Raw genomic sequence first — 27,640 nt, 5'->3', positions numbered from 1 at the left:
TCTCCCCTGGCCTCCTTCCCTGCTGTCCTGTCCTTGCTCACTGCTTCCATGTGCGTTGGGTTGCCTGCCCCCAGGTACAGGCTGGGGGCTCAGCACTACTGCACTCCCTAAGCACAGCCTGGTCTCAGCCTCCCCATATGCCCACAGGGAGTCATCACTTTGGCCCCCCCTCTGCATCGAGTCAGATGGAGCTGGAATGTGTGTGAGCCCTGCCTGGCATCCTCCTGGTGCCTTGGGCAGTTTCCAGCTGCCACTCCTTCCCTCTGATCATCCATCCTGTCAGTTACATAATCTCAGGGGCTGAGACACACCCAGCTCTCCTCCTCTGGGCCCTGCAATGGGGACCAGTCACTCCTAACAAATGGGGGTGGGGGAGCTCTTTTCAGTACAGGGGTCTGATTCTAAGAATGCAGGGATCTGCGCTTAAATCCATCCTGACACACTGTGGCTTCCTCTCCAGCCAGGGGGTAGGGTTGAAGGAAGGGGTGAGCCCTTTGCTGGGAATGCCTGGAGTTGATCCTTTCTATTTATGACAGTCTGGGCATTGTTTTAAGGGGCAATATTGTCTCAGTCTCATGCTGCCTTATTGCTTTGTTATTATGTCTTCTGTTGCAGTAGCAAGAGTCGTTGACAGGTTGTTTTACCTCTGTATTTGGCACTGGTGCAACTGCTGCTGGACACCTGTGTCCCATTCTGGTGCTCACGATTCAAGGACAGTGATAAACTGGAGAGGGGTCAGAGAATAGCCACGAGCGTAATTAATGGAGTAGAAAATCTGCCTTATAGTGGTGGACTCAGAGATCATTTTAGTCTGCTTAACAAAGGGAAGGCTAAGGGGTGACTTGAACCCAGTCTGTGAGTATCTATGTGGGGAACAAAGATTTAATAATGGGTGCTTCAAACTAGCAAAGAAAGGTCTAAGATGAGCCAGTGGGTAGAAGGTGCAGCTAGATGGATTCCGAATGGAAATAAGGGGGGGAGGGCGTAACGAATTACTGGAATAATTTACCAAGAGTCGCAGTGGATTCTCCATCACTGGTAATTTTAAAATCAAGATTGGATGTTTTTCTAAAACGATATGCTGTCAGTCAAAAGGAACTATTCTGAAGGATTTCTCTGGCCTGTGCTGTACAGGAGGTCAGACGAGATGATCACAATGGTCCCTGCCGGCCTGGGAATCTAAGAACCCTGCACCCACCCATCTTAACCTGGGAATCCATTTTGCATTGCAGCCTCATCCGTGCATGTGCCAGAATAACCTCCTTGTCTCTGTCAGACGGCTTGTGATGCCGACTAGTCCAGCTCCGGCGCTGCATGAGCACAAGAGAGGGGCTACTGTGAGGCAGAGGGAGGCATTTTGATGTGTTAGCCAAAACAGCAATGACACCTCAGGCTGAGGGCATCAGCCCCTGCTTCCTAAAAGATGCATGACCCTGGGGTTCTGCGGGTAACAGTCTGCATCTGCCCAGGAGCTGTGCCCTGGTACTCCCAGGAAGACCTCGCCACCCCCACCCATTGCTTTGTTGCTTCCAAGCCTGCCCATTGTAATACGCTCTCCCTAGCACTAACCAAACAGTACCTGGAAGCTCTGGCTGCAGCCTGCATGTTACTGGAGCAGCCTGACCAGAACCCATGAAAAGTGCTCTGTATGCCACGCCCTTTCCTACCCAAGCCAGACTCCGATTCCACGGCCTCGTTCTCTGCCACAAAGCCCTGAATGGGTCGGGGTCTGGCTACCTCAGGGTGCTGACCTTGATGAAGTCCCAGGCATTCTTAGAACAGATCAGGTATTGAGCTTCCTTAGTAAGGCTCAAAACCAACTTCCACTGGAGATCAGGCTGAGTCTTGTGGCCACCAGAACATAACAGAAGACTCCTCTTCTATGGACTCCTCTGCATCCTGATTTTAGAAGGCAGGTGCCAAAAGGAGGAGGGCAGTATCCGTGTGTAGCTGTAGCCGGTACATAATGGTATCAGCAAAGAGCACCCAGACACTACAGCAAAGGGTGTGTGAAATGCACCTGCAATAGTAAATAAAAAGAAATACCTCTGTGTATAACCCAGTGCAACTGTGACTTCAGCCATGCTTTTCACCATAACAGTGCAGGGCTCATCATGCCGCCCCACAGCAATGACTCCATTGCTCCGAGAGCAGAGTTTTCTAACGCCTCCATCTGCCCTCAGTACCAGCTGTGCAGAGCCACTGCAGCCAAAGCAGAACTTGACCCCAAGGGGCTGATCTTCAGCTGGTGGCAATTAGCACAGTGCACTGAAGTCAGGGGAGGCCTGGAGCCAGGGCACTACATTGATCTATGCCAGCTGACAATCTGCCCCCCTGGGCTGAAGATCTGTCAGACACCCCAGGACTCTGCAAACCTGCTGCAATGGCAAGATCCCCTTCTTCCCCCCTCCTTTCGTACGTGCCTATACATAGGGACCAAGCCAATACTTTGGGGCCAGATCAAGCCCCCACCCTGCCAGGCACCTGTGTGCTGTGATGGGAGATGGAAGATCTTTTTGTAACTGCTGTTTAAGGTAGTCCTGTTCAAGGAGCTCTCACCTGAGCTGCGAGCAGCAGCCTTGGCGCTCGAAGAGCTGCTTGTCTATCTAGCAACCACGCTCATTTTCAGGCATGTAACAGGTTGTCTATTATGCTAATGAACAAAGAGTCAGCATGACCTGGTTTTTAGCATGCTATTAACTTGGCTGTCGTCAGCTAAGAACTGGCTGGAGCTGCAGCTGACTAGCAAGCCTCTCAGAAGCCTGGAAGGTAATAGGGTTGGGATGCAGCTGTATTTAGCTGCTCTCAGAATGAGTCTAGCTCAGCCAGTTTTCAGGACACGCACTCCAGCAGCTCTTCTATTGGTGTGACTCACATGCTGTCTGGAGTGATGGCCCAGGCACAGATCAGCTCCTTAGCAATCTGGCTTGGGATCCCCTGGCATGTTGGCCCATGTTCACGCTCTTGACGGGTCTCTCCTGTAGCTGGTGCCCATTGCTGGCTCTGCCACTTGTTGCTCTTGTCTTTTGTCATCTGTAAACTATTTGACAGTAATGCCAGGTGAGGCTCAGAGTTGGTCGCAGCCGGTGGGTTTTCTGGGTGGGTTTCAATTTAAAATGGTTACAAAAAGAAGGAAGGCACAAGGCACTGGAATAAACCGCTTTATGGTCCGGTTTAGACTTTACCCAGCTCTTGCAAAATGGTGTTTTAAGTTACATCACATCAAAGTATATGTAGAGTGGACCAAATTCTCAGATGGTGTAAACTGGCCTCACCTGACTGGAATCAATGGTGCCACTGCAGTCAGCGGAGGTACGCTGATTTATGCCAGCTGAGGATCTGGCCCACTGAGTCTGGAAATAGTGTACAGTCCTATTCCTTCTGCAATGGCCACCAGTCTTTGGGGTTAAAGTACCCACTGTCTGGAGGGGGAAGGTAGCTGCTGCTACGCCACGCCATGGCATAGACTGCCCAGGTATGACAGGTTAGTGCCCCCGGGTGGGTCTGTGTTTTAGTGTCACACTGCAGACAGGTTTGCTTTTTAAAAATGTATCCACATTCCACATGCAAGAGTTAAATATACCAACAGCTTTGCACATGCACACACATGCACACACGTATATACACGCACTGTACACACGTGCACACACACACTGTACATGGGGTAGGGCTGCCTGCTGGGGAATCGATTAGATATTGCAATGGGGTTTACAGGCCGGCATCGCTGGCCCCATTCATTCCCCATTGCCTGCACAACCGGATTTACAGGAGACGATGGCACTTGGATACGTACAAGGGCGCGTCTGGGCAGGATGAATTGGGCAGAGCATGGACAAGAACCTTGGGAATGGGCAAGTGTCCCTCCGAGCGCCCCCTCTTCTGCGGCTTGTCTGTTGAATGTGTGGCGGTGACTCGGTCACCATGATGGGTGGGCTGTGCCTAGTCTCTGTAGAGATGCCAGTGATGCCAGGCTGACGGCAAGCCCTTGTGGCGTGTTCAGAGGAGGCCTGGTGATGGCGCTAGCTAGCTCACTTTTCAGGTTCCATGGTGAGTGCAGGTCCGGTGGGTAAGCCAGTGTGCTCTGGATCCTGCCAGTGTGTGTTTAGCACCGTATTCATGCCAAAGGCACACTGCTCACAACAGCCCTCGTTAGTGGTGCGGGGAGGCCACTCTGTGACACTAGAAGCACTTGAGGGGCATTCAGCAGGAATGTCCATCTAGCCCCTGTGAGGGGATGGGGCAGAAAGCCTTTGGCATCACGTTGCCAGCCTTTTGCTATGAAATACATTGCTATGGCATGAGTCATGGAGACGCTGGGGCAGCGAGGCGGATGGCAAAGGCAAGGGATGGACCAAACTATCCAGAGCAGTGATGTCAGTGCCCACCAGTGCCTGGTGCAAGGGCCACCTTGCCATGGCATTGCTGGGCTGGGCATCCATCTGCAGCGATACTCAGTGGGTCCTGGCCCTTACAAATGTCTTGTGTGCAGACGGCCTTAAGGGGGAGCTCAAAACACACCAACAGGACCTCCCCAAGCAGCCAGCAGTGTTTCTCCGAGCCACCTGTGTCACAGCAGGGTGGAGTGGTGCCAGCAGTGGGGGAGAAGGAGGGAGGGAGGTGGTACCAGTGTTACTCATAAAGCAAATGACCATGTAGAAACCAGCAGCTAATGGGGGCACAGGGAGGGGTCTAGCATGGTGCAGCCAGGTGGGGTGGGTGAATAGGGAACTGTGACTTTATCTTCATCTGGAAATGGAGAGAGCTGGAGAAAAGGCTCTTCCCAACTGTAGCCAGAGGAAACATGTTTCATCAGTACACTGTGTGGCTGCACCTGCTCCCTGAAATGACACTCGAACAGAGGCAAACATGTGCCTTGTATGCTGAGCTATATACAGGAACCAGCAGCTCCCGTGCTACCAGACCACGTCACAGTCCTCCTGTGTCATTTGAAGTATGTGGCATAGGCTATAATATTTCATACACACACTTAGGAACAAACAAGGTCTCAGCAAATTCTCTTCCTCCCTCTGCAAAGGATGCAACATGTTTGTAACCTCCACTCCTTCCCTGCTTTTCCTGCCGCTGCTCCATGGGAAGGACAGGTGCCATGGGCCATTCAGAGCTGTCTCATCTTGCCTTAATTCCAACTCATCTGAAGCCAGTGGCAATACTGAGTAAAAAATAGCATGACTTGGAAGTGATCATCTCTATACAGTGCAGCTCCAGAATGGGCCCTAGTTCTGTAGCGCAGTTGGGAGCGTTACTTGTCAGCAGGACCAGGAAGGGCAGGAGATAGACAATGAAGTCACTGCGTATGGATGGAGGATATGTCCCTCTTGACTCCCCAGTAAGGACCCATTAGTGTCCCTTTGAAAGGAAGTCCTGGGCTGGGCCGTCTTAAACTAGGGACTGATGGCTCCTGCTGGAGGACGTCACACCACAGTGCTGACTGAGGGGTCGGAGAGGTTGAGTTGCCCGGTGATGTCAGTGGGATGATACTGCTGCAAAAGACAAATACACAGACAAGGAGAGCGAGATGTTAGGTAGCCCTGGCACTTGCCCGCCTGTCTCAGCTCATTCAAATGTGTGTCCCTACAGGGTAGCACTCAGGGATGATGCAACAGCAGGAAAACTGTTGCAGTCTTAGTGTCAATTACAAATGCAATCAAATTTTTTCCATAGGTTGCTGCAGACAGTTCCCAAGCATTCCTACAGCTTGGCTTGGACAAGAGTTCACCGGAGACAGTACAGTTTCTACAGAATATGGCAGCTTATATATCGCTCAATGAGCAATTCTGTCTCAGCTCCTGTGTGGAACTATGAGACCAAGAAACCCTGCGGATCAATTTGAGCCAGCCCACTGGGTCAGTTATCACTGGGCCGCTCCATTTCACTTTTAGTTCAGGGCACTTGGCTTCCTTGTCCCAATACATCTGCTTTCGACTTTCCCCTCAAGTGGATAAAGAAATGGGCCCCGTGATTTAGTTGTGATAAACTGTTGTTAATGTGAAAATGCCAACGTATGACATGCGGTAAAGATGTGGCCTGGAATTTGGTTCCTGCTTTTCCTACAGATTTAGTTTGGCAAAAGCTCATTTGGAAATGCCTCCCCCCTCCACAGGAGATACCTGCAGGGGGGCAGAAATTGGTTTGAACTGTTAGTACCCAAAACTCCTCCCTCCCCAAGAAAAGTCTTTTAAAACTAGACAGACTTCCTTTCTGCTGCTGACTCCCTGCCTGAGCACCATAACCCCAAGCATTGTGCCCTCGAAACCCACCACCATCAGCTCAGGGAGAGGGTGCAACATCACCCAGAAGGAAAAGGATGGGGTTTACAGATCCCCAGACATGGCCTGTCAGTCCAAGCTCCTTGTCACATTGGTAGAATAATACCCTCCTGTACAGCTAAGGGAGTGCCCTCTGAAGCCAAGGAAGGAGATTCCAAAGGGCGATGAATCAGGCCCCAAGAGAGGAACTTCCAATTTTCCTCCATTTGGGTCTTAATTTCTATTTATAGACAAATCAGTTCTCAGAAACACTCCGCTCCCTCCCCAGCCCTGCCCCTACTAACCACTTTCTTCTGGCACTTCTGGAGCCCTGCTTCCTGAGCACAGAAACCCAGAGCAGGGTTTATACACTGAACAGTCAGGACAGAAATCGACAATGCTCTGATCACCCCGCCCTGGCTAGCAGGGTCAGCTGCATCCCATGCTCTGTGTGTGAGGAATATGGACTCTCAGGAGTTGTCCAGGGCAGTCTGGGACCTCAGGTGGGATCTGTAATGACTGGTTGCCCATAAAGTGTTTTTCAGTGGATTGCATGGCTCTCAGTGGGATCTTCAGGGTTTGTCTGGCATTTATTTGTGCCTGGTGCGGTATTTTTCATGAGCGTGTCCATCTCTTTCTGTATCTACTGGTATTTTGCCATTTTGTACTGTTTCTCAGGGGATTATGTGCATCTCAGGTTTGCCTATGGGAGTTATGGCCTCTCAAATGCCATCTAAGGACTAGAGCAGTGTGAGCTGAATCTATGTGAATTATGTGTGGCTCGGTCTGTCTTTGTGGAAAGCCTGCTGGTGTCTTGGGAGACTCTGTGCTCTGTCATTGTGTGCGACATGCATCACAAGCAGGGTCTATAAGGGAGGCTCTATAGATAAAGCTAAAGTGAGTTTTACACTTAAAGCCACAATACTGTCTCTTTGTTCTATATAAAGCATTCAGTATTGCGTGAAAGATTACAGCAATTATTCTTTAAATACTAAATGAATGTTAATGGACATGACAAGTAATGCCAGTCATAAGTTTATGAGCTAAAATTAATGTTCAAATTGGGCCTTCAAGAAAGGGCCTTCAATTGTCCCAAACCCACAACCATTGTTTAGTCACACGCACCCAGTGGTGAGCTGGAGCCGGTTCGCCAGAACCGGTTGTTAAATTTAGAAGCCCTGTTAGAACCGGTTGTTCCGCGAGGGAGAACATTTAACTGGCCCAAAGTGGCGCCTTAGGTGCCGACTCCATGGGTGCTCCAGCCCTGGAGCACGCAACGGGAAAATTTGGTGGGTGCAGAGCACCCACCGGCAGCTCCCCGCCCCACCCCGGCCCCAGCTCACCTCACCCCCGCTCCGCCTCCTCCCCTGAACGCGCTGCCCTGCCCTGCTTCTCAGCCCTCCCCAGCTTCCCGTGAATCAGCTGATTCGTGGGAAGCTGGCGGGGGAGGGGCACGGAGAAGCAGGGTGGGGCGGTGGGTTCAGGGAGGAGGCGGAGGTGGGGGGTGGAGAAGCAGGGTGGGGCGAGGGGTTCAGGGAGGAGGCGGAGGGGGGGTGGAGAAGCAGGGTGGGGTGGTGGGCTCAGGGAGGAGGCAGGGGGGTGGAGAAGCAGGGTGGGGCGGTGGGTTCAGGGAGGAGGCGGAGGGGGGGTGGAGAAGCAGGGTGGGGCGGTGGGTTCAGGGAGGAGGCGGGGGGTGGAGAAGCAGGGTGGGGCGGTGGGTTCAGCGAGGAGGCGGGGGGGTGGAGAAGCAGGGTGGGGCGGTGGGTTCAGGGAGGAGGCGGGGGGTGGAGAAGCAGGGCGGGGCGGTGGGTCCAGGGAGGAGGCGGAGGTGGGGGGTGGAGAAGCAGGGTGGGGCGGTGGGTTCAGGGAGGAGGCGGAGGTGGGGGGTGGAGAAGCAGGGTGGGGCGGTGGGTTCAGGGAGGAGGCGGGGGGTGGAGAAGCAGGGTGGGGCGGTGGGTTCAGGGAGGAGGCGGAGGGGGGGGTGGAGAAGCAGGGTGGGGCGGTGGGTTCAGGGAGGAGGCGGAGGTGGGGGGTGGAGAAGCAGGGTGGGGCGGTGGGTTCAGGGAGGAGGCGGGGGGTGGAGAAGCAGGGTGGGGCGGTGGGTTCAGGGAGGAGGTGGGGGGTGGAGAAGCAGGGTGGGGCGGTGGGTTCAGGGAGGAGGTGGGGGGTGGAGAAGCAGGGTGGGGCAGTGGGTTCAGGTAGGCAGGGGGGGTGGAGAAGCAGGGTGGGGCAGTGGGTTCAGGGAGGAGGCGGAGGTGGGGGGTGGAGAAGCAGGGTGGGGCGGTGGGTTCAGGGAGGAGGTGGGGGGTGGAGAAGCAGGGTGGGGCGGTGGGTTCAGGGAGGAGGTGGGGGGTGGAGAAGCAGGGTGGGGCAGTGGGTTCAGGGAGGAGGCGGAGGTGGGGGGTGGAGAAGCAGGGTGGGGCGGTGGGTTCAGGGAGGAGGCGGGGGGTGGAGAAGCAGGGTGGGGCGGTGGGTTCAGGGAGGAGGTGGGGGGTGGAGAAGCAGGGTGGGGCGGTGGGTTCAGGGAGGAGGCGGGGGGTGGAGAAGCAGGGTGGGGCGGTGGGTTCAGGGAGGAGGCGGAGGTGGGGGGTGGAGAAGCAGGGTGGGGCGGTGGGTTCAGGGAGGAGGTGGGGGGTTGAGAAGCAGGGTGGGGCGGTGGGTTCAGGGAGGAGGCGGGGGTTGAGAAGCAGGGTGGGGCGGTGGGTTCAGGGAGGAGGCGGAGGGGGGGTTGAGAAGCAGGGTGGGGCAGTGGGTTCAGGGAGGAGGCGGGGGGGTGGAGAAGCAGGGTGGGGCAGTGGGTTCAGGGAGGAGGCGGGGGTGGAGAAGCAGGGTGGGGCGGTGGGTTCAGGGAGGAGGCGGGGGGGTTGAGAAGCAGGGTGGGGCGGTGGGTTCAGGGAGGAGGCGGGGGTTGAGAAGCAGGGTGGGGCGGTGGGTTCAGGGAGGAGGCGGAGGTGGGGGGTTGAGAAGCAGGGTGGGGCGGTGGCTACAGGGAGGAGGCGGAGGTGGGGGGTGGAGAAGCAGGGTGGGGCAGTGGGTTCAGGGAGGAGGCGGGGGGGTGGAGAAGCAGGGTGGGGCGGTGGGTTCAGGGAGGAGGCGGGGGGGGGTGGAGAAGCAGGGTGGGGCGGTGGGTTCAGGGAGGAGGCGGGGTGGAGAAGCAGGGTGGGGTGGTGGGTTCAGGGAGGAGGCGGAGGTGGGGGGTGGAGAAGCAGGGTGGGGCGGTGGGTTCAGGGAGGAGGCGGGGGGTGGAGAAGCAGAGTGGGGCGGTGGGTTCAGCGAGGAGGCGGAGGTGGGGGGTGGAGAAGCAGGGTGGGGCGGTGGGTTCAGGGAGGAGGCGGAGGTGGGGGGTGGAGAAGCAGGGCGGGGCGGTGGGTTCAGGGAGGAGGCGGGGGTGGAGAAGCAGGGTGGGGCGGTGGGTTCAGCGAGGAGGCGGGGGGGTGGAGAAGCAGGGTGGGGCGGTGGGTTCAGGGAGGAGGCGGGGGGTGGGGGGTGGAGAAGCAGGGTGGGGCGGTGGGTTCAGGGAGGAGGCGGGGGTGGAGAAGCAGGGTGGGGCGGTGGGTTCAGGGAGGAGGCGGGGGGGTGGAGAAGCAGGGTGGGGCGGTGGCTTCAGGGAGCAGGCGGAGGTGGGGGGTGGAGAAGCAGGGTGGGGCAGTGGGTTCAGGGAGGAGGCGGAGGTGGGGGGTGGAGAAGCAGGGTGGGTCGGTGGGTTCAGCGAGGAGGCGGGGGGGGTGGAGAAGCAGGGTGGGGCGGTGGGTTCAGGGAGGAGGCGGGGGGGTGGAGAAGCAGGGTGGGGCGGTGGGTTCAGCGAGGAGGCGGGGGGGTGGAGAAGCAGGGTGGGGCGGTGGGTTCAGGGAGGAGGTGGGGGGTGGAGAAGCAGGGTGGGGGGGGGTGGGTTCAGGGAGGAGGCGGGGTGTGGAGAAGCAGGGTGGGGCGATGGGTTCAGGGAGGAGGCGGAGGGGGGGTGGAGAAGCAGGGTGGGGCGGTGAGTTCAGGGAGGAGGCGGAGGTGGGGGGTGGAGAAGCAGGGTGGGGCGGTGGGTTCAGGGAGGAGGCGGAGGTGGGGGGTGGAGAAGCAGGGTGGGGCGGTGGGTTCAGCGAGGAGGCGGGGGGGTGGAGAAGCAGGGTGGGGCGGTGGGTTCAGGGAGGAGGCGGGGGTGGAGAAGCAGGGTGGGGCGGTGGGTTCAGCGAGGAGGCGGGGGGGTGGAGAAGCAGGGTGGGGCGGTGGGTTCAGGGAGGAGGTGGGGGGTGGAGAAGCAGGGTGGGGCGGTGGGTTCAGGGAGGAGGCGGAGGTGGGGGGTGGAGAAGCAGGGTGGGGCGGTGGGTTCAGGGAGGAGGCGGGGGGTGGAGAAGCAGGGTGGGGCGGTGGGAGGGAGGAGGCGGGGGTGGAGAAGCAGGGTGGGGCGGTGGGTTCAGCGAGGAGGCGGGGGGGTGGAGAAGCAGGGTGGGGCGGTGGGTTCAGCGAGGAGGCGGAGGGGGGGTGGAGAAGCAGGGTGGGGCGGTGGGTTCAGGGAGGAGGCGGAGGTGGGGGGTGGAGAAGCAGGGTGGGCGGTGGGTTCAGGGAGGAGGCGGGGGGTGGAGAAGCAGGGTGGGGCGATGGGTTAAGGGAGGAGGCGGGGGGTGGAGAAGCAGGGTGGGGCGGTGGGTTCAGGGAGGAGGCGGGGGGGTGGAGAAGCAGGGTGGGGCGGTGGGTTCAGCGAGGAGGCGGGGGGTGGAGAAGCAGGGTGGGGCGGTGGGTTCAGGGAGGAGGCGGGGGGGTGGAGAAGCAGGGTGGGGCGGTGGGTTCAGGGAGGAGGCGGAGGTGGGGGGTGGAGAAGCAGGGTGGGACGGTGGGTTCAGGGAGGAGGCGGGGGGTGGAGAAGCAGGGTGGGGCGGTGGGTTCAGGGAGGAGGCGGGGGGGTGGAGAAGCAGGGTGGGGCGGTGGGTTCAGGGAGGAGGCGGGGGTGGAGAAGCAGGGTGGGGCGGTGGGTTCAGGGAGGAGGCGGGGGGGGTGGAGAAGCAGGGTGGGGCGGTGGGTTCAGGGAGGAGGCGGGGGGTGGAGAAGCAGGGCGGGGGCGGTGGGTTCAGGGAGGAGGCGGGGGGTGGAGAAGCAGGGTGGGGCGGTGAGTTCAGGGAGGAGGCGGGGGGGTGGAGAAGCAGGGTGGGGCGGTGGGTTCAGGGAGGAGGCGGGGGGGTGGAGAAGCAGGGTGGGGCGGTGGTTCAGGGAGGAGGCGGGGGTGGAGAAGCAGGGTGGGGCGATGGGTTCAGGGAGGAGGCGGGGGGGGGTGGAGAAGCAGGGTGGGGCGATGGGTTCAGGGAGGAGGCGGGGGGGTGGAGAAGCAGGGTGGGGCGGTGAGTTCAGGGAGGAGGCGGGGGGTGGAGAAGCAGGGTGGGGCGGTGGGTTCAGGGAGGAGGCGGGGGTGGAGAAGCAGGGTGGGGCGGTGAGTTCAGGGAGGAGGCGGGGGGTGGAGAAGCAGGGTGGGGCGGTGGGTGCAGGGAGGCGGGGGGTGGAGAAGCAGGGTGGGGCGGTGGGTTCAGCGAGGAGGCGGGGGGTGGAGAAGCAGGGTGGGGCGGTGGGTTCAGGGAGGAGGCGGGGGGTGGAGAAGCAGGGTGGGCGGTGGGTTCAGGGAGGAGGCGGAGGTGGGGGGTGGAGAAGCAGGGTGGGGCGGGGGGTTCAGGGAGGAGGCGGGGGGTGGAGAAGCAGGGTGGGGCGGTGGGTTCAGGGAGGAGGCGGGGGGGTGGAGAGAAGGGTGGGGGCGGTGGGTTCAGGGAGGAGGCGGGGGTGGAGAAGCAGGGTGGGGCGGTGGGTTCAGGAGGAGGCGGGGGTGGAGAAGCAGGGCGGGGGGCGGTGGGTTCAGGGAGGAGGCGGGGGTGGAGAAGCAGGGTGGGGCGGTGGAGTTCAGGGAGGAGGCGGGGGGTGGAGGAAGCAGGGTGGGGCGGTGGGTTCAGGGAGAGGCGGGGGGTGGAGAAGCAGGGTGGGGCGGTGGGTCAGGGAGGAGGCGGGGGTGGAGAAGCAGGGTGGGCGATGGGTTCAGGAGGAGGCGGGGGGTGGAGAAGCAGGGTGGGGCGATGGGTTCAGGGAGGAGGCGGGGGGTGGAGAAGCAGGGTGAGGCGGGGAGTTCAGGGAGGAGGCGGGGGGTGGAGAAGCAGGGTGGGGCGGTGGGTTCAGGGAGGAGGCGGGGGGTGGAGAAGCAGGGTGGGGCGGTGAGTTCAGGGAGGAGGCGGGGGGTGGAGAAGCAGGGTGGGGCGGTGGGTTCAGGGAGGAGGCGGGGGGTGGAGAAGCAGGGTGAGGCGGTGGGTTCAGGGAGGAGGCGGGGGGTGGAGAAGCAGGGCGGGGTGGTGGGTTCAGGGAGGAAGCGGAGGGGGGTTGGAGAAGCAGGGTGTGGCGGTGGGTTCAGGGGCGGAGGTGGAGTGGAGGTGAGGTGAGCTGGGGCCAGGTGTGGGGAGGGGAGCTGCCGGTGGGGGTTCTGCACCCACCAATTTTCCCCGTGGGTGCTCCAGCCCCGGAGCACCCAGGGAGTCGGCTCCTAAGGCACGACTTTTGGTGTGATCAGTGGGGGAGCAGCCTCTCCCCCTGCTCCCCCCCCAGCTACACTCCCCCGCCCCTAGGAACCAGAGGGACCTGCCAGATGCTTCCTGGTAGCTGCCCTAGGAAAGTACCGCCGGGACTCCCCATCTCACCCGCTGCCAAGTGCCTCTGGCTCTTAGGGGTGGGGTGGGCACCCAGTACAGTGGCCCTCAAGACCCTCCTGCCCGGTTCTGGGGGCAGTCAGGGGACAGGGGAGGGGGCTGGATGGGGCAGGGGTCCTGGGGGGGACATCAAGGAATGCCGGGCGGTTGGATGGGGCAGCATTCCCGGGGGGCGGGGGTGGGCAATGACCCCCTCGGGGGGTGAGGAGGGAACCCGTTGTTAATATTTTGGCAGCTCATCACTGCACGCACCCCAGCCAGAAGGTGAAGGCTGAGTATATCTGGTGCAACGGGTAGTTTAAGAGGCACTTTTAAGGACTTTTCCCCATTATGTTTTGGAAATGACAGTTTCTCCTCTAGCAGAGGCTGAAGAGTAATGGCCCCCTTCAGAGAAACTCAGCATAACTGTTCTCTCTTTCAAAATGGTTGCCGTTTCCTGTGCCTCGCAATGGGACTTATCAGGCTGCCCTTAGCAAAGCTGCCGTGCAATTCCATTCATCAGGCCTGCACAGGGCTCTTCGCTGCCTTCTGACTGCACTTCTCTGGAAGCAGTTGGGCTTTGTTTCCACTGAAGAAATATGGGAGGTGCTGGGCCTCTTCATGAAAGGCCTCAAACCCACTGAGAGTAAGAGGATGACGCCATTTTGAAAGAGGGACCGTCTGCACCCCCCCCCTTAGCCCTCAAACCCCTCTGGCTCCTGGGGATGAGCACGGCTCATCACCTACAACAGCTTTCACTTGCTGCTCTTCCCCAGGAGGTGGATAAGTGGCGAAGGCATCCAGCTAATCAGAGGGGTTTTTCCCTCTTGGGAAGGGCTGAAAATGATGTGAGGGCTGGAGCTTCTCCACTCATTGGCTGAGACTGGCTCCAGCAGCGCTTAAACTGTGTTGCTCCAAGAGTTGGCAATCGTGCATGTGTGTGTACACGTACAGATGTGAGTGTGCACATGTGCCCACACACATGCAAGGAATGTCTGGGCTTCAGAAGGGAGATGGCATTTGGGAGAGCCTGCCCGGGGGAATGTGCAGGGCGGGAAGGGGAGGGAACGGCGATGATGCTCTGGCTGATTTTCCTTGCACTGGCCACACAAAGCAGCTGTAAACCTGTTGTAACTGGCCAATGCCTTCTGGCTGCTCCAGACTGGCATAAAGCAGCCAGTGTACTGGTGAATGTGGCCATAAATGTTACAGTACAAGACAATGATTTCAGATTGAAAGGGTGTATCTGTCAATCATTAGAATATACATGGCAGCATTTGTGTGGTTTCTTGGTTAGTGTTCATAGATTACATTTTTAACAATTTTAAAACCAAGGAACTGTCCAGATAAAAGCTGTGTTCAGCTGGAGTTAATGCTGAGCGCTCTCATCAGTAATTTAGGGTACTGTACATTGGGTTTGGTGTAATTATCCCCAAACCAAGCACTGTAAAGCCAAGAACGTCAGCGTTCAAGTTGACTGTAGAAGAAACTCAAACATGTTAAGGGATGGAAATGAAGCTGAGGTGCCCAAACAACCTGACGTCTGCCTTGTAGTGACAAAACAGACAACAAGCGAACGTCTTTTCAACCCAGTTTAATCTAATCTGGGATCCCGGGCCAAGAGCTGAGTGGAAACTATCCTCACTTCCAGGCAACACAGCAGCAGGACAGACTGGGCATGGGGGAGAAGTGCCCAGCTCTCAGCCGTGTCACCTGCTGCCCTAGGCAGAGCAGTCACATAATCCCCTGAGCCGGCAGAGCCTCTGCCCAACAACCAGGCCATCAGGGAGTCTTGGCCACGCCTGTCTCCTCGGGATAATGGGGCACAAGAAGATCCCTGTGAACTAAACCAGTGTCGAGGTGCACCTTCTGGTGCCAGCCTGTGCGAGGGCCACAGGCTGTGCTTGGTGGGGCAGGGTGTGGTGGGGGAGCGAGGCCAGTGCACTGGCCAGGAGCGTGAAAGGCTGGCTGGAGGGTGAGATCCTTTGCGCTGCTGCTCTGTGGGGTGTCGGTGCTGGGCTGGGAGCCTGGTGGCGGCCTCATGCTGGGACGTACTGGAGAGCAGTGAAGGGTGGTGGGAACAGGGTGCTGCTATAGAGAGTAACTGGGGAATGGTATGGCCGCAGCCTCATTATGGTGTCACGCCTTTCCTGCCCTGGGGTGAGAGCCCTGGGAGTCTGGGCACCTGGTGGTGCTGTCATGTGAGCAGCACCTACCTGAGTGTGTGGGATGTCAAATACTCCAGGCCCCAGGCAGCCCTGACATGCACACTGAGCCCCTCTCACCCCACACCAGAGCACTTACGCCAGCTGGCCTGCCTCTGACCCAGCTCCCCGGCCCCCACACCCCATCCAGGGCTCCCAGCTCTCCATTATGATATTCCAGTCCAGACACTTTCCCCTCTCCCATGCCCATGGCTCTCCACCCCCGCGTAGGGCTCTTGCCCCAGCCCCGCTCCAGGTTAGTGGTTAACTTTGGAACAAGGGGCCTCATTTCCTCTTTGGTGTTCTTGGTCTCAGGGAGAGGCATTAGTCACAAATGCCACACACACAAAACCCACGAAGGAACCTGTCAGCTCCATAGCCCAGCTCCTCAGAGCCTTCACACCTCTCCTCCTCCTTCCTCACCCTCTGCTCCCCTGACCATGCTCCGTGCTTTGAGGTGGAGAGACATTTAGAGGGAGGGACATCATGGGGCTCCCAGCAGGCAATCTCACCTCACACCCTCCTGCCTGTTCAGCGGTACTGGGTTTCAGGGATGTGATGTGATGTGATGGGGGGGTCATTAGTGCAGGCTGAGAGCTTCCCCGCCTGGAGAGTGCAGCACGGGTAACACTAGCGCTGTGGTTCCTTCCAGTCTGCTGTCTCTGATCCCTTCCTCAAGGTGCTGGGGGGCTTCCCCTACATTCTCTGAACCAGCTGGCATGTGCTGCATATCCTGAGATGACAGCCAAGGTAAAGGATCCCATTCGGTGAAATGGCAGCAGCAGTGGCTTCTAGGGAAGGGGTAGCCCAACCTGGCCCAGCTGAGGGCTTGGTTGGTCAGCAGCTCGCTACTGCACATTGGGCCTGACCCAAACCGTGCTTTACATCACCTGGGAGCAAGCCTCTACTTTAGCATAAAATTGAGTCACCCCCATTTTGCTTATAGAGCCATGGCCCAGAGAGACTACATATCCCATCATGCATTGGGAACAAGATGGACCATCACATGCTAGTTCCTGAAGGTCCCTCTAGTCTCTGTGGGCTGCACCTCTGTGTTAAAGGTTAAGCGAATTGCGGAACATGGTGGGCTGCGTTTTGCCACCCCAGTTTCATTAATGGCTCTCTGTTCCCAGCCATGCATGATGTCTAACAGCCTCCATGTGAAAATCTGAGCAAATCTGCAATGGGCAGAAATCTGCAGATCGGGGCAGGTTGGAGGTGCTTTCAGCAGCCTGTTAACTGTGATGCCTGGCCCAAAATGGATCTCCTACATCCAACTGCAGATTGGCCAAACTGCAGAGAGTGGCATACAACAAAAGGCACCATGCAAAGGGCACAGATGGGGTATTGGCTTTTAGTTCAACAGCCCAACCTCATTGCGTCGTGTCTGAAATGCTAACTGGAGACGACATAGTATTTCCATTTGACATTAGCTGGGCTTTAGAGGCAGCAAGCAGTTGTACTCAAGCAGTGAAATATACTCTTTGAATCAGGTTGGGTTTTTAAAAACTCCTCTCTCAACCATCGGTGTCTCTCATCTAGAGCTGAATTAATGCTGCTCATAACCAGAGGCAGCTGTTACTTGTGCACTTAGCAATAAGTCCTGAACGCTATCAATCACAAACAAAAATCACATGTAGAGAATGTGACACGCATGGCTCTCGGTGAGGTGAGACAGTGCCAAAATTAAACCGGGGTGTCATACAATGACAAACAGTTACAGGAACACTCAGGAACAGTGGAAAAATCGTCACTGTTTTCCAAAGGTCAGCACCACTATGGTGAGCAAAGAACAGAGTAAACTCAAAACTCATCCAGTCAAAAACAAAACAAAAAACTTGGTAGCAGCTCCAAACTCATCACAGGACTACAGACCAGCTCCTGCCTGCTCTCCAGGAGTCCCTGAACCCTTTCAGGTACACGGGAAGACTGACTCACTCACTGACTGTTGACGAACATGAGGCTATGCATGTACAGTGGCAGCTTCGGGATGGGTGTGTGGTAGTCGATGGGATGGCAGAAAAGAGAGAGAGAGAGAAAGAGAGAGGGCAGAATTGTTCTTCTTCCTCTTACCGTATCTTTGGAGGACCTACGTCTCTTGAAGCTGGAGGCCAGGGTGGAGGTGATGGACCTAAAAGTGGCTTTCTTTTTAGGGTCAGGTTCTGCTCTACCACTTTTTCTATCCTAAAATGAATATGTATAAGTGATTAGATCTCTAGTGTGTTGTTTGAATCTCTAAATCTAGTTGAATACTGCCCCATGATATGTCCTTCATTTAGGTAAGACGGCTACTGGAGATGTTCTGCTGGTGTCACTCCCAACTCCTCCACGAGGGGCCATCACGGCCCTAACTTGAATAAGGAATTACAAAAGGGATGACATACTGTTATGACTAGCTGGAATAGCCTAGGATCTGGAGAAATGCAAACCCCTTTGGGGAAGTAGCCCTGTTCTTTTCTGTGTCCATTCAAAGGTCTGTATGGCTATCCTCAATTCCCGGGGGGAGCCATTTAAAATTCAGTGGCTAAATGACATTTTGTTCCTAACAGACATGTCTACAGGACTCCTGCCCCTTGCTTCCAGAACTAGTCTAACTAGACCGAGGGGAGAGATACTGCACCTACCACTAAAAAAAAATGCTCTGGGCCTTTTCTGAAGCTGAATCCTAGCGCCACAAGAGAGAGAGAGGACTGCATTGAAAGAGAAGTCATTGTATGAATATTCTGTAAAAAATGTATTCAAAAATTTAAATGATGCATTTGAGCAAAGCTGAATGTTTTCCAAAGGAAAAGGGGAAAAAAAAAAGGAAAAGAAAGGAAAGAAGCAAAGCGTTAGCGCTATGACATCATCAGGGGTTGGAATGAACTCAAAGAGAAACAGAACTCAAAAATGTAGCCATGGGTGTTAGACAGTCGGACCTGGTTAACAGAGGCTGGGAGCACCAGCCGCTGGGGGCAGAGGGTGTTGTTAGCGGTGGGGACCAGCCAGATACCACGATGGCAGAACAATTCCTCCCCAGCTGCGTTAGTGCCAATGAGAGTGCCCTTCTCGGAGGGGAAGGAGTAACCAGGTCTGGCTCTACCACCACCTGGGGGTAACCAAAATGTATCCCACTGGTGCGTAGTGCATGCTCGGGGATACATTTCCTCCTCCTTTTCAGTACTCTCTTTTGCGGACATGCACAAACGGAAAAGAAAGCAAGATGGATGGAATGAAATGTCTTTTTCTTCCATGGCATCTCAGGAAATAGCCATGGCAAAACTGTGATCCCAAACCCCATTATTTTTGTTTGTTTGGTTTAACAAATAAATCTTTCCACTTGCCTACCTTCTAGTAATGTACCAGATACTAGTGGTCTGACGTTTCCTCCTGTGGAAAAGTCTTACATTGTCAAACTGATCTTTATCATGAGACTCTGTTTATACCCACAGGGCGACATGCGTAGCTCACAGTCCCACAGATTCTGCCCAGGACCCAGTGCAGTAGTTTCTAGAAGGTTGGCAAGTGAAAAATGGCAGTGTGACTCTAATGCTCTGTCCCAGCAGACTTAACCACTTCTGTGCTGCTGCTTTTTGGAAGCAAAGGAAAAGAGAAATGGCGTTTGCAATACTGTATTAGTGAATGGAGCCCAAAGAGCTCTCAGTTAGTCTAATAAAGTATAGAGCAGCCAGTCCTCATTCTTTACCCTTTGCTGCTTTCAGGGAGGTCATTTACACCTGAGCAGCCCTTTCCCATGTCATAGTCAATGCTGCTATCACATGGCCATTTCATTTCACTTGTTACAGCAACACTGCTTTTAATGTTCCCAATCACTGTTTCTCTCTCTTTCATTCACACTTTCTTTGGATAGTGGTTTCCTTTAGTCGGATAAAGGATCTGTTCCTCTTTGAACGTTGGTTTGCTTCCCCAAACACGAGAAACATCCTGGACAGTTCAGAGAGAAACTCCAGATGTCCTAACCTGGGGCCAGGGACATAGCAAGGGTTAATCCCATAGCAGCTGGGAAAGAGAGAAAGTTTAGCCAAGCCAGCTGGACCGGGCTCACTTATGTTGCTATGTTAAGGTGTCTGGCACACCAGATTCCCTCCAGATCCTGCCTCACTTGAGGGGCAAGGAGAAATGATCCCTGTGTAGACAAGAGAATCCATAGCAAGCAATGGCCCTTTGGCATGAGCCCTGGGGAATCTGTGTGCTAACAGTAACTGGCATTATTGGCCCCCAGCATGAATCACAGGCATCAAGAGATGCCCACATCTCCAAATCTGTGGAATCCAATTGACAAGAGCACACACCACCTCTTTTTGGAATCAGTCCCAGTTATGAAGGTTGCAACTGCACTTACACGGGGGGTTGCTTTGGCTGTGTTTCATTAATGGTCGTGAGCCTTTCCCCACACAGACTGCAGCAGTAGAACAGGGTGCTCATCGACTGCAGCTTAATGCTGTGATCATCTGCTGTCAAGCGCAGTCAGATAATAGTACGTCAAGGCAATGGCGTTTTAAAGGAGCTGTGCTGGCACTGTTTGCTCAAATAGAATGAGACCCAGCTCTTGCATGTAGTCTCCAGCCGAGCAATGTGTCAGACCACCCCTGGGAGCACAGTTGAGAATGAAGCGATTTTTGCCAGATGTCCTGGTTAGATTTGTGCACAACTCACCTCCTGGGAGAGATTGCATCAGACAGTGTGTTAGTGCCAAGGGGGATTCCCATTGAGAAGGTAGGGAACTCATGCCTTGATCACTAGCAGCACAGTCACCCCCATAGTTAGTAGGGACCCAGGGAAAGGGATGGTAGGGCCCCTGGGCTATCCCATAGCTCTGTATTCACTGATTTGGTGAAGTAATGAAAAACGCACCTGTTGGAGATTTGCTCTAAAAACGGTTTGTCCTACCTGCAAGTTTTTCCGCCACACATTAACGGCCGCAAACGCCAGCTGCATCTGCTTCCTCCGTGCATCCTTATGCCTTTTGTAAGCTATTTCTATGAATATTAAAAATATCCCGGCAACAATACCTCCAGCCACCAGCATAAATACACCTGAAATAAGCAGGAAAGTTACACAGAGGACAATGGAAACAGCATAATGATACTTCATTTCCCTTGTAGAATTACAATAACCCTTTGCACGGCAATAGCTTCTTGCAGCCGGGGATTCTGCCCCCAGACACGCCCCAGGGTGGAGCACAGCAGAAGGCGAATATTGCAGAGCCTTTCCATGAGGATTCATTTGCATTTTTTACCATAGTTGCTTCAGCTATGTTGACACCCTTTTTGCACTCACTTCCTGGGAATATCCTCGCAGCGACTTTACCAGGAGAGATGTTCATGGAAAGAGGGAATTTGAAGGGAATACTGCAGAATATTAATGGAAAGCTAATTCTGAGTTTGGAGTATTATTATTGTTTGTATCACTGTAGCACCCAGAGGCTGCAATCAGGGACAAGGGCTATACAAACAACTGACAGAGACACCAGCCACCCCAGAGAGTTCACAGGGATACACTGGAAGCCTGACTCTTGGAGTTTAAAGCTCTGTGTCTACTGGTGGGGGGAGGGAATGTGCATAGTGAGGCTGTACATGGTGCTCCGTGCCCATGGTGACCACTTTGGTGGTCAAAACTATGGGCCAGGAGCAGGGGAAATGAATTCTAGAGGGATGGGACAGTGGGCCATATTGAGTCTCAAGTTGGGGCAGGAGAAGGGAGGGAGGAGATGGAAAAGACTAGTTTCTTTCTGGGCAGTTCTCACCCTTGCTCTGGGAACTCTGACCAGTGATGCATACAGTCAGCACAGCTTGAACCCCAAGCACCCCACAGAAAGCACTGGGGAAGGAGTCACTGATGCAGCATTTCTGGTGGGATTTCCTGGGTGATTCCCTGTAGGATGAGGATGTCTGAGAAGACTGCCATCCGTTGCAGACAATTTGCAAACAGGAAACATGGCAAAACTAATTGAAGAAATTATTCCTTACCAATTACTGCTCCCCACCCTCGGTAGGTATCGTTCTCCCCATTTTCCAGAGGGAGAAACTAGGGTGAAGCAACTTGTCCAAAGTCACACAGTGAGTCTGGGGCCCTGCACCCCACCCTCCTGCTCTAGCCACTAGACATGCTGCCTTCCTTACATTCTTGGTTTATTATGCTCAGCTTGTTTTCTCCTGTCCCAGTTCCCTTGAGGCTCTGGCTGGGATGCTGGTTTCTGCCTTGGGGACCGGCTGTTCTTTCACTTTGGCTTGGCTGGAGGAGCGGGAGCTGAGTCATGTTCAGAGAGGGTGATATTTAAAATCATAGGCATGAGAATGTGGCCTCAAAGGGGAAGATCAGGGGGTGCAGGGGCCTTTCAGAGCCATTTCCGATCCCACAGTGGGAACAGGACACTGCTCAACATAGCAAACTACCAGACCACAGGGAAGCGCAGACCCAGAAGTGGAGTTTAGACCTCAGGAGAGCTCGGAGGGCTACAGTGAAGGAAAGCAGATTAACGAGCCAACGGGAAGAAAGAGGTTTGCAGAACAAACCTGCCATATTTTCAAAGGTGAGTGTTGCTGGGGCATTGCTACGGGAATCACATTCCTGATACCTCACCCAAGTCTTGTCCAAATCCTCCATGAAGCCGTTCTCGTGGGATCTGAAAGCACAAGGAGACAATACAGAGCATTCACTGGAGACCACCGCCTGGCTCAATGGGAGCTCACACTTACACTATGGGAGCAGGGGAATGTCAGAAACACCAGCCCATCTCATTCACCTGCCCACATCATCCCCACTCTCTGCACTTCAGCTTCACTGCCCCTTAGGCTAGAGGTCAGAAAGAGCTACTCTGTGCTTGCTCTTGTCAGGTTGTGCTAAAAGGGGTGTGATGTGTATGCAAATGGGTGGAGGAGCACACAATGGCTCCAGGCAGAGGATTGTGTGTGCATTACACCGCATGCATGTAGATTCTATTTATGTGCACAGGTGCGCACATAGTCCTGCGTTCAGTAAACCTGTGCATGAGCAGTGGGTGTGGGGATGTTACACTGGGTGTGCAAACATGCATTTGTGAAGTGTCTGGGGTGCAGTTAGTGCCCCTGCCCATCATTACTCAATCCTGAAAGGTGTGTTTCCAAAGGCAGTGTTCAGGGGCTGTTGGGAGATTAAATCCACCTGTCAGGTAATGCACAAGTAAAGCAAACCCCTCAAAGTGCTGCTCAGAAATGCAAGTGCAGAGCTGCCCTCACAGGCTCTGTGTCCGTCAGCTCTCACCCTCCAGAACCAATGGGCTCAGTTCATGAGAGAAAAGCTCTGTTCCCCGAGCTCAGAGAGGCCAAGGCTGAGCAGCGCATGGCAGCTGACGGGGAACCAGGGGAGTCTGCACAGAGTGGGTCGACTAGCAGCTAGGAGATTATAATAATTAAAATCTAGGAAACCCTGTATCATCAGCTTCTAGAAGGTCAGATCCTAACATCGCCTGGTCCCCAGTCAGAGCCAATCCCGTGTAACTATGGAGATAGGAAACTGGAGACCAGCGGAAGGTTTGACAGTGTGCTGAAGAGCGTGCGAGAGTGAGTACATGCCCTATGGCCAAGTGGCATGTGTCTGCACCAGAATCAGCAGCTCATAGCGCTCAGTGCTCCAGGGCAGCATCCCGAGGCCAGACTTGCTGAACTGGAGTAGCAGAGACGGCCAGCATATGGGGTCATCATGGAGCTGGCCCACCTCAGCGCTGAGTTCTCTGCTCCTCCCATGAAGGCAGCCAGCCCTGTGCTGGAAGTACAGGCAGGTGGACGGGAGGGACACCCCCACCAGATGGGACCCACCTTCCAACAGAGGCAGAAGGGACTGAGGAGGGTGCTCCAGTGGATGGGGTTACGGGGGGGGGGAGGGCTGAAGGCAGCGAGTGTGGTCCAAAGACTGGCACACTGCCTAGCGTTGAAGGGACAGGGGTTCAATTCCCAACTGAAGCCTGCTGTGTGCCCAGGGGCAAGTCCCCTCTCTCATTACATCTCAAGCCATGGGCCATCCCAATTTCTCTTCAGATGGGAGCTCATCATTCTCTCTGCCTGTCTCTGAATCCTCTCTAATTCTGATGGGGTGCCCAGCACCGCATGCAGGGTAGCGATGAGACCTCACCACTGATTTATAGAAAGGCCTGGCAGGATTGTCTGTATTTTTCTCCCTCTGATTCCCTATGTATCCTACCAGCTTGTTGGCTTTCTTGACCAATGCTGCCCTCTGAACAAAGGTCTCCATGCTGACGCCCACTCCCTATCCTGAGTTGATCCAGGTAATGTAGAGTCCTCTACAAATAGTTCTAATTATTCTCTCCAAGGTGCGTTACTTTGCATTTGTCAACACTGAGTTTCATCTGCCATTATGCTGCCCATCCCCAGCCTGTGGCTGGTCCCTCTGAAGTTCTCACAGTCATTTCTGGTCTTGACTAACCTAAGTCATTTTGTCTCACCTGTCAGTTTTGTCACCTCCCTGCTTGCTCCCTTTCCAACACCCATTGATAAATGTATTAAACCACTCTGGGCCTAAAACAGAATCTGTCTGGCTCCCTGCTGTTAACCTTCTACTAATACATGAAAACTATTTATTCCTATTCTTGTTTTCCTGTTTCTTAGCCAGTTTTTGATCCATGGCAATACTTGACCTCTTACCCCATATGCAAGGAAGTCCTTTTTGCACAAAGCACAATTAGCCTGAGGAGCTGATTGCCATGGGTTATCGTTAATACCGAGTATTTAGCAAGGTTGAACAAGGGACTGGACATTTCTATGGACAACAAGAATACCCAGAATGGTAAGAGTAACTATTAAAAGAATAAACAGTGGCTTTTGCAGTGCTATGCACTCACCTGCTTCAGAGCAAAAGCCAGCCTTTAACTATTGGGGACTAGGAGGAAAACTTCCCTGAGGGCAGGTTACCCACATCTGCCTACTGCAGAGTTTCTTGCACCTTCCTCTAAAGCATCTGGCACTAGCAACTGTCAGAGACAGGATGCTGGGCTAGATGGACCTCAGGTCTGATGTACATGGACCATGCCTACGTTCCTATGCTTTCTAACTACTGCAGCCACAAACTCATGCAGGATGTGAGAGTTGAGCTGGGTTACATACTATATATTTCACTAACCCTGAACTGATGGAGGAATATTATAGGCACACATCTGCACTGCTCCTTATCAACACTTCTAACATATGAGTCGTGAGTACTGGTGCTGCTGTATATGGGAGACAGAGCCCAGCTGAGCTGTCGGAGCCTATGGAGCATCACAGTGCTGGCAACTAGGAAAAAAACCTTGCGAGTCACATACTGAGCCCATGTGGGTCAGAGAGATGGTGGACATGGAGGCAGAGTGCCCCAAAGCCTTCCATTGTCTAAGAGCTGGAAAAAAGAGCCAGTCCCCCACCTTATGAAGGAGTAATTCTGAGGAGTCTTGTGTTTTCTTTAAAAATAATCTTAGCACTCAGGAAAAAAATCTTAGCATTTTCCTCTGATAAACTTCCCCTTGGAGCTGAGCCCCTGGGAACCCAGTCTCAGCCAGATGGGAACTTTCACCTCCAAGTTGCCAGGGAACAGACATGGCTTATCATGTGGAATCAGGCTCAAAGTGCCTCTTACTCCATAGCTGGTATCTCTAGCACTGCTTGGGCTAGGTCCACAGTCCTGCTGGTTGGGGAGCATTAGGTAGATGATAGCAACAGCTCAGCAGAGGTATCCTGAGTCCCTGGATGGAATGTGGCTACTCTAACCCCTGCACACACACAGCTGATCATGTTCTAGCACATGCAATGTATGGAGAGCTCAGAGTGCTCCTTGAGAGCTGTGTACAGACTTGAGGATGGCCAGGGAGACGTTCTGCTTCCATGGGCTGTCTTTGCGCATCCCAATCCCAAAGCCAGAGCGGAAGAAAAGCTCCCCTGTTGTCACCAGGTCACACTTCTGGGAGGCTTCAAACTCCAGCACTGCTGAGTCCCAGATGAAGGCATGAAGCTTGCTAATGCAGCACAGAGAAAGGAGAAGCTAGGTCAGTGTGCAGCATGGACTGGCTTGTCTTAACTTACTACAGCTGCATGATCTGCAGAGGGTGTTAACAGTTATCAGCTATAATATAACCATCAGGCAAGGCCAATATAGTCTCTTAAAGGGAAGCAGCAGCACCCATTCTGATCCATGCAGCAGCCCTGTTTTGAAGGGCAGAAGCAATTTCAGAGCCATAATACACTGCACCATGAATGCAAAATGGGGTTTACACAGCACTTGACATTTCTCAGTCCCTTGTAGAGACGCCATCTCATGGTCCACAGTGGAAAGGCAGGTCTCAGCCCTGCTTTCTGCGCAGTAGGGAGAGGCCCTTTCCAGTCTGTATCCCACGACCCTAGCACCCCACAAAAGAACCACCCAGAGAAGCTTTACACCTTTCTGTGCTTGCCCAAGTATCATACCCGTTCCCCATGCCCCTGTCTCCTATAGCACTAGCATATCCAGGTATCATACCCCCCATACCCCTGCCCCCTATAGCATTAGCACAGTCCTGTGGACAGCTGAATGGCCCTACTTTGCTCATAACTGGTAGCCCTCTGGGATAGGGACCAGCCCCACCCCGCTCCCATTCCCCTCAGAATTAGTAGATTTAACCCCACCCAGCCCCAGTGAAGCCTTGTGCCAATATCTGGCCCGCATCCAGCCCGGCCCAGGCACAGAACAGCACCTCAAATGCCTTCTCTTCATGCCAGGCCACCAGATCCCAGCCCACAGCCAGCCAGGACATTATCTCCTAGGAAGCACCCCCGGGTGGCCTGCAGCACTGATAGGCTGGGCTTGACCCCACACACTGTGCCAGGCCCTACGCCCTGACCAACAATGAGAGCTGCAGCCCTGCACACTCAGCAAGCCTGGGGCGGGGATGGGGGGGGGCAGCAGCGCGGTCCCTGTACGCCCCACAGCCAGGCTGCAGCAGTTAGACAGGACTCAGCCCCTCTCTCACTTGTCCCTGACAGCCTGGATGGCTTCGGCAGCACTCTCGTAGTTGTGCTTCTCCATGTGCCGGTACATGGTGCTCAGCTCCACCTGCCGCCGGAAGTAAATGTCCACCGAGCTCTGCTTCACCGTGGCGTAGATGAACTTATCGGAGGGGTTCCGCAGCTGCAAGGCAAGGCAGAGCCCGGCTGTGAGTGCTGTTCAGGGCCAGCGGCCAAAGTGAGCTGGGCGGGGGTCATTCACGCCCTCCGTGCCCTCTCACCTCACCCCTGCATGTCCAGCTGCCGGTCCTCACTCACTTGTCTGAACTGCTCCCTTCTCTGGTGAACCAGGGCTGGGCACCTGACTCCCTTTGAAAATCCTGGCCCTGATCGGCAGTGCCCCTGAACTCTCATGGGGGGCCCTGTCTCTTGTGTGTCTGGCTTGTCTGATTTCAGCCATCAGCTCTCCAGAGCAGGAAATAGGACTTAGCTAGGTTTATAAAATGCATGAGAATCTGCCCTGCCACAGCAATGATTTAATTAATTACAATTAGTACATCATTAATCGTTTCCTATTAGCTCAAGTTCCCTAAGCACTGACAATGACAGCACCTTGATTTGTGCTGTTTCTGGACAAGATTCCCTGTTCAGTGGGTTGGCCGGCCATTCTCTATCACCACGCCATGTAAGCGCCTGCACCAGTATTTAGCAGAACCAGAGTAGAATCGATGTTGGGCTCTATTCTCCTGCCTTTGTGCGGAACATGAGCTGACAGCTTTGGGGGCTCAGTGGGAACCCCTCCCCCCAGCACTGATTCTTATCCCTCGTGTTTTCACAATGCTGGGGCTGGGGTTGTGCCTGCTTGTGAAACAGTTGCTGCCAAGAGTTCCCTCTCACCCTCCTGCCCTAGCCTGCAGGCCTTACATCTCACTTCTCCTTGGTATTGGGTCCTGCCCCTCTAGCACTTCAGAGAACAGCAGGAAAAGCAGATGGGCAGGGGGACTCTGGCAGTGTCTCAGGTGAGGGGAGCCAGTAGCCTGGCCTTGGGCCTCTCTCTGTGCTCTTCATAGCAGTGTCTGGGGTGCAGTGCATCTGGGGAGGGACACAAGGGGAGCATTTCCTTGGCTGCTACGCCTCAGCTTAGAATCTTGAGCACTTGTGTTTGGGGGTCTAAGGATTAATGGTGCCAGAGATCAAGCTACAGGCCCCACTTCCCGGCCAGGAGATTCACATTAGACCATTGTATGTTTCCACATTTACGCTGCCTCAATGATGCACAACACACACAAACCCTCTCAGAAAGACACACGCTAATTACCCTGGGGTCGTTAATGCCTGTGATTCTCTCTTCAGGTCTGTCTAACACCAGGAAGGCAGCCAGGTTGGCAGTGTAGGAAGCCACAATGATCATAGCAAAGCCAGCCCACACCATGCCAAGGATACGAGCAGAGAAACTCCGGGGAGCACCTGAGGGGGGAAAGGAGAAAGATTTGGGAGCAAAGACGCAGCTCCATATGTGTCAGCAAGGAGAGACTGCCCAGAGCAGACAGGTACCTGGTGGGACAACACGGATCTGATACCCAGGG

At 54.9% G+C, this 27,640-nt stretch overlaps 1 protein-coding gene across 14 annotated transcripts in view; it reads right to left on the bottom strand.

Annotated features, from left to right (window-relative positions):
• Nucleotides 1–3,145: 3,145 nt before the first annotated feature.
• Nucleotides 3,146–27,640, bottom strand: part of GRIN1 (glutamate ionotropic receptor NMDA type subunit 1) — a 73,908-nt gene continuing 49,413 nt past the window's right edge. For 2 of the 14 annotated variants that reach the window (XR_006275992.1, XR_006275993.1), the window contains 9 exons: nt 27,373–27,521; nt 26,081–26,238; nt 24,929–25,090; nt 21,627–21,736; nt 20,002–20,147; nt 17,736–17,801; nt 17,185–17,295; nt 15,624–15,844; nt 3,948–5,501 (listed from right to left, as the gene is read on the bottom strand). Coding sequence is in view for 8 of the 14 variants with exons in the window: in XM_038374571.2 (XP_038230499.1) it covers nt 5,433–5,501; nt 17,185–17,295; nt 17,736–17,801; nt 20,002–20,147; nt 21,627–21,736; nt 24,929–25,090; nt 26,081–26,238; nt 27,373–27,521 (971 nt within the window). In the remaining 6 variants the exon portion in view is untranslated. Of the gene's footprint in view, nt 5,502–15,623; nt 15,845–17,184; nt 17,296–17,734; nt 17,802–18,438; nt 18,481–20,001; nt 20,148–21,626; nt 21,737–24,928; nt 25,091–26,080; nt 26,239–27,372; nt 27,522–27,640 lie in introns of those variants that run through there. The other 12 variants (XM_038374571.2, XM_038374572.2, XR_006275994.1 and 9 more) reach the window with 8 other exon arrangements.

The sequence above is a fragment of the Dermochelys coriacea genome, chromosome 16 (assembly GCF_009764565.3).
Source record: "Dermochelys coriacea isolate rDerCor1 chromosome 16, rDerCor1.pri.v4, whole genome shotgun sequence".
Lineage (NCBI taxonomy): Eukaryota > Metazoa > Chordata > Testudines > Dermochelyidae > Dermochelys > Dermochelys coriacea.
This window is presented reverse-complemented; position numbering and strand designations above follow the sequence as displayed.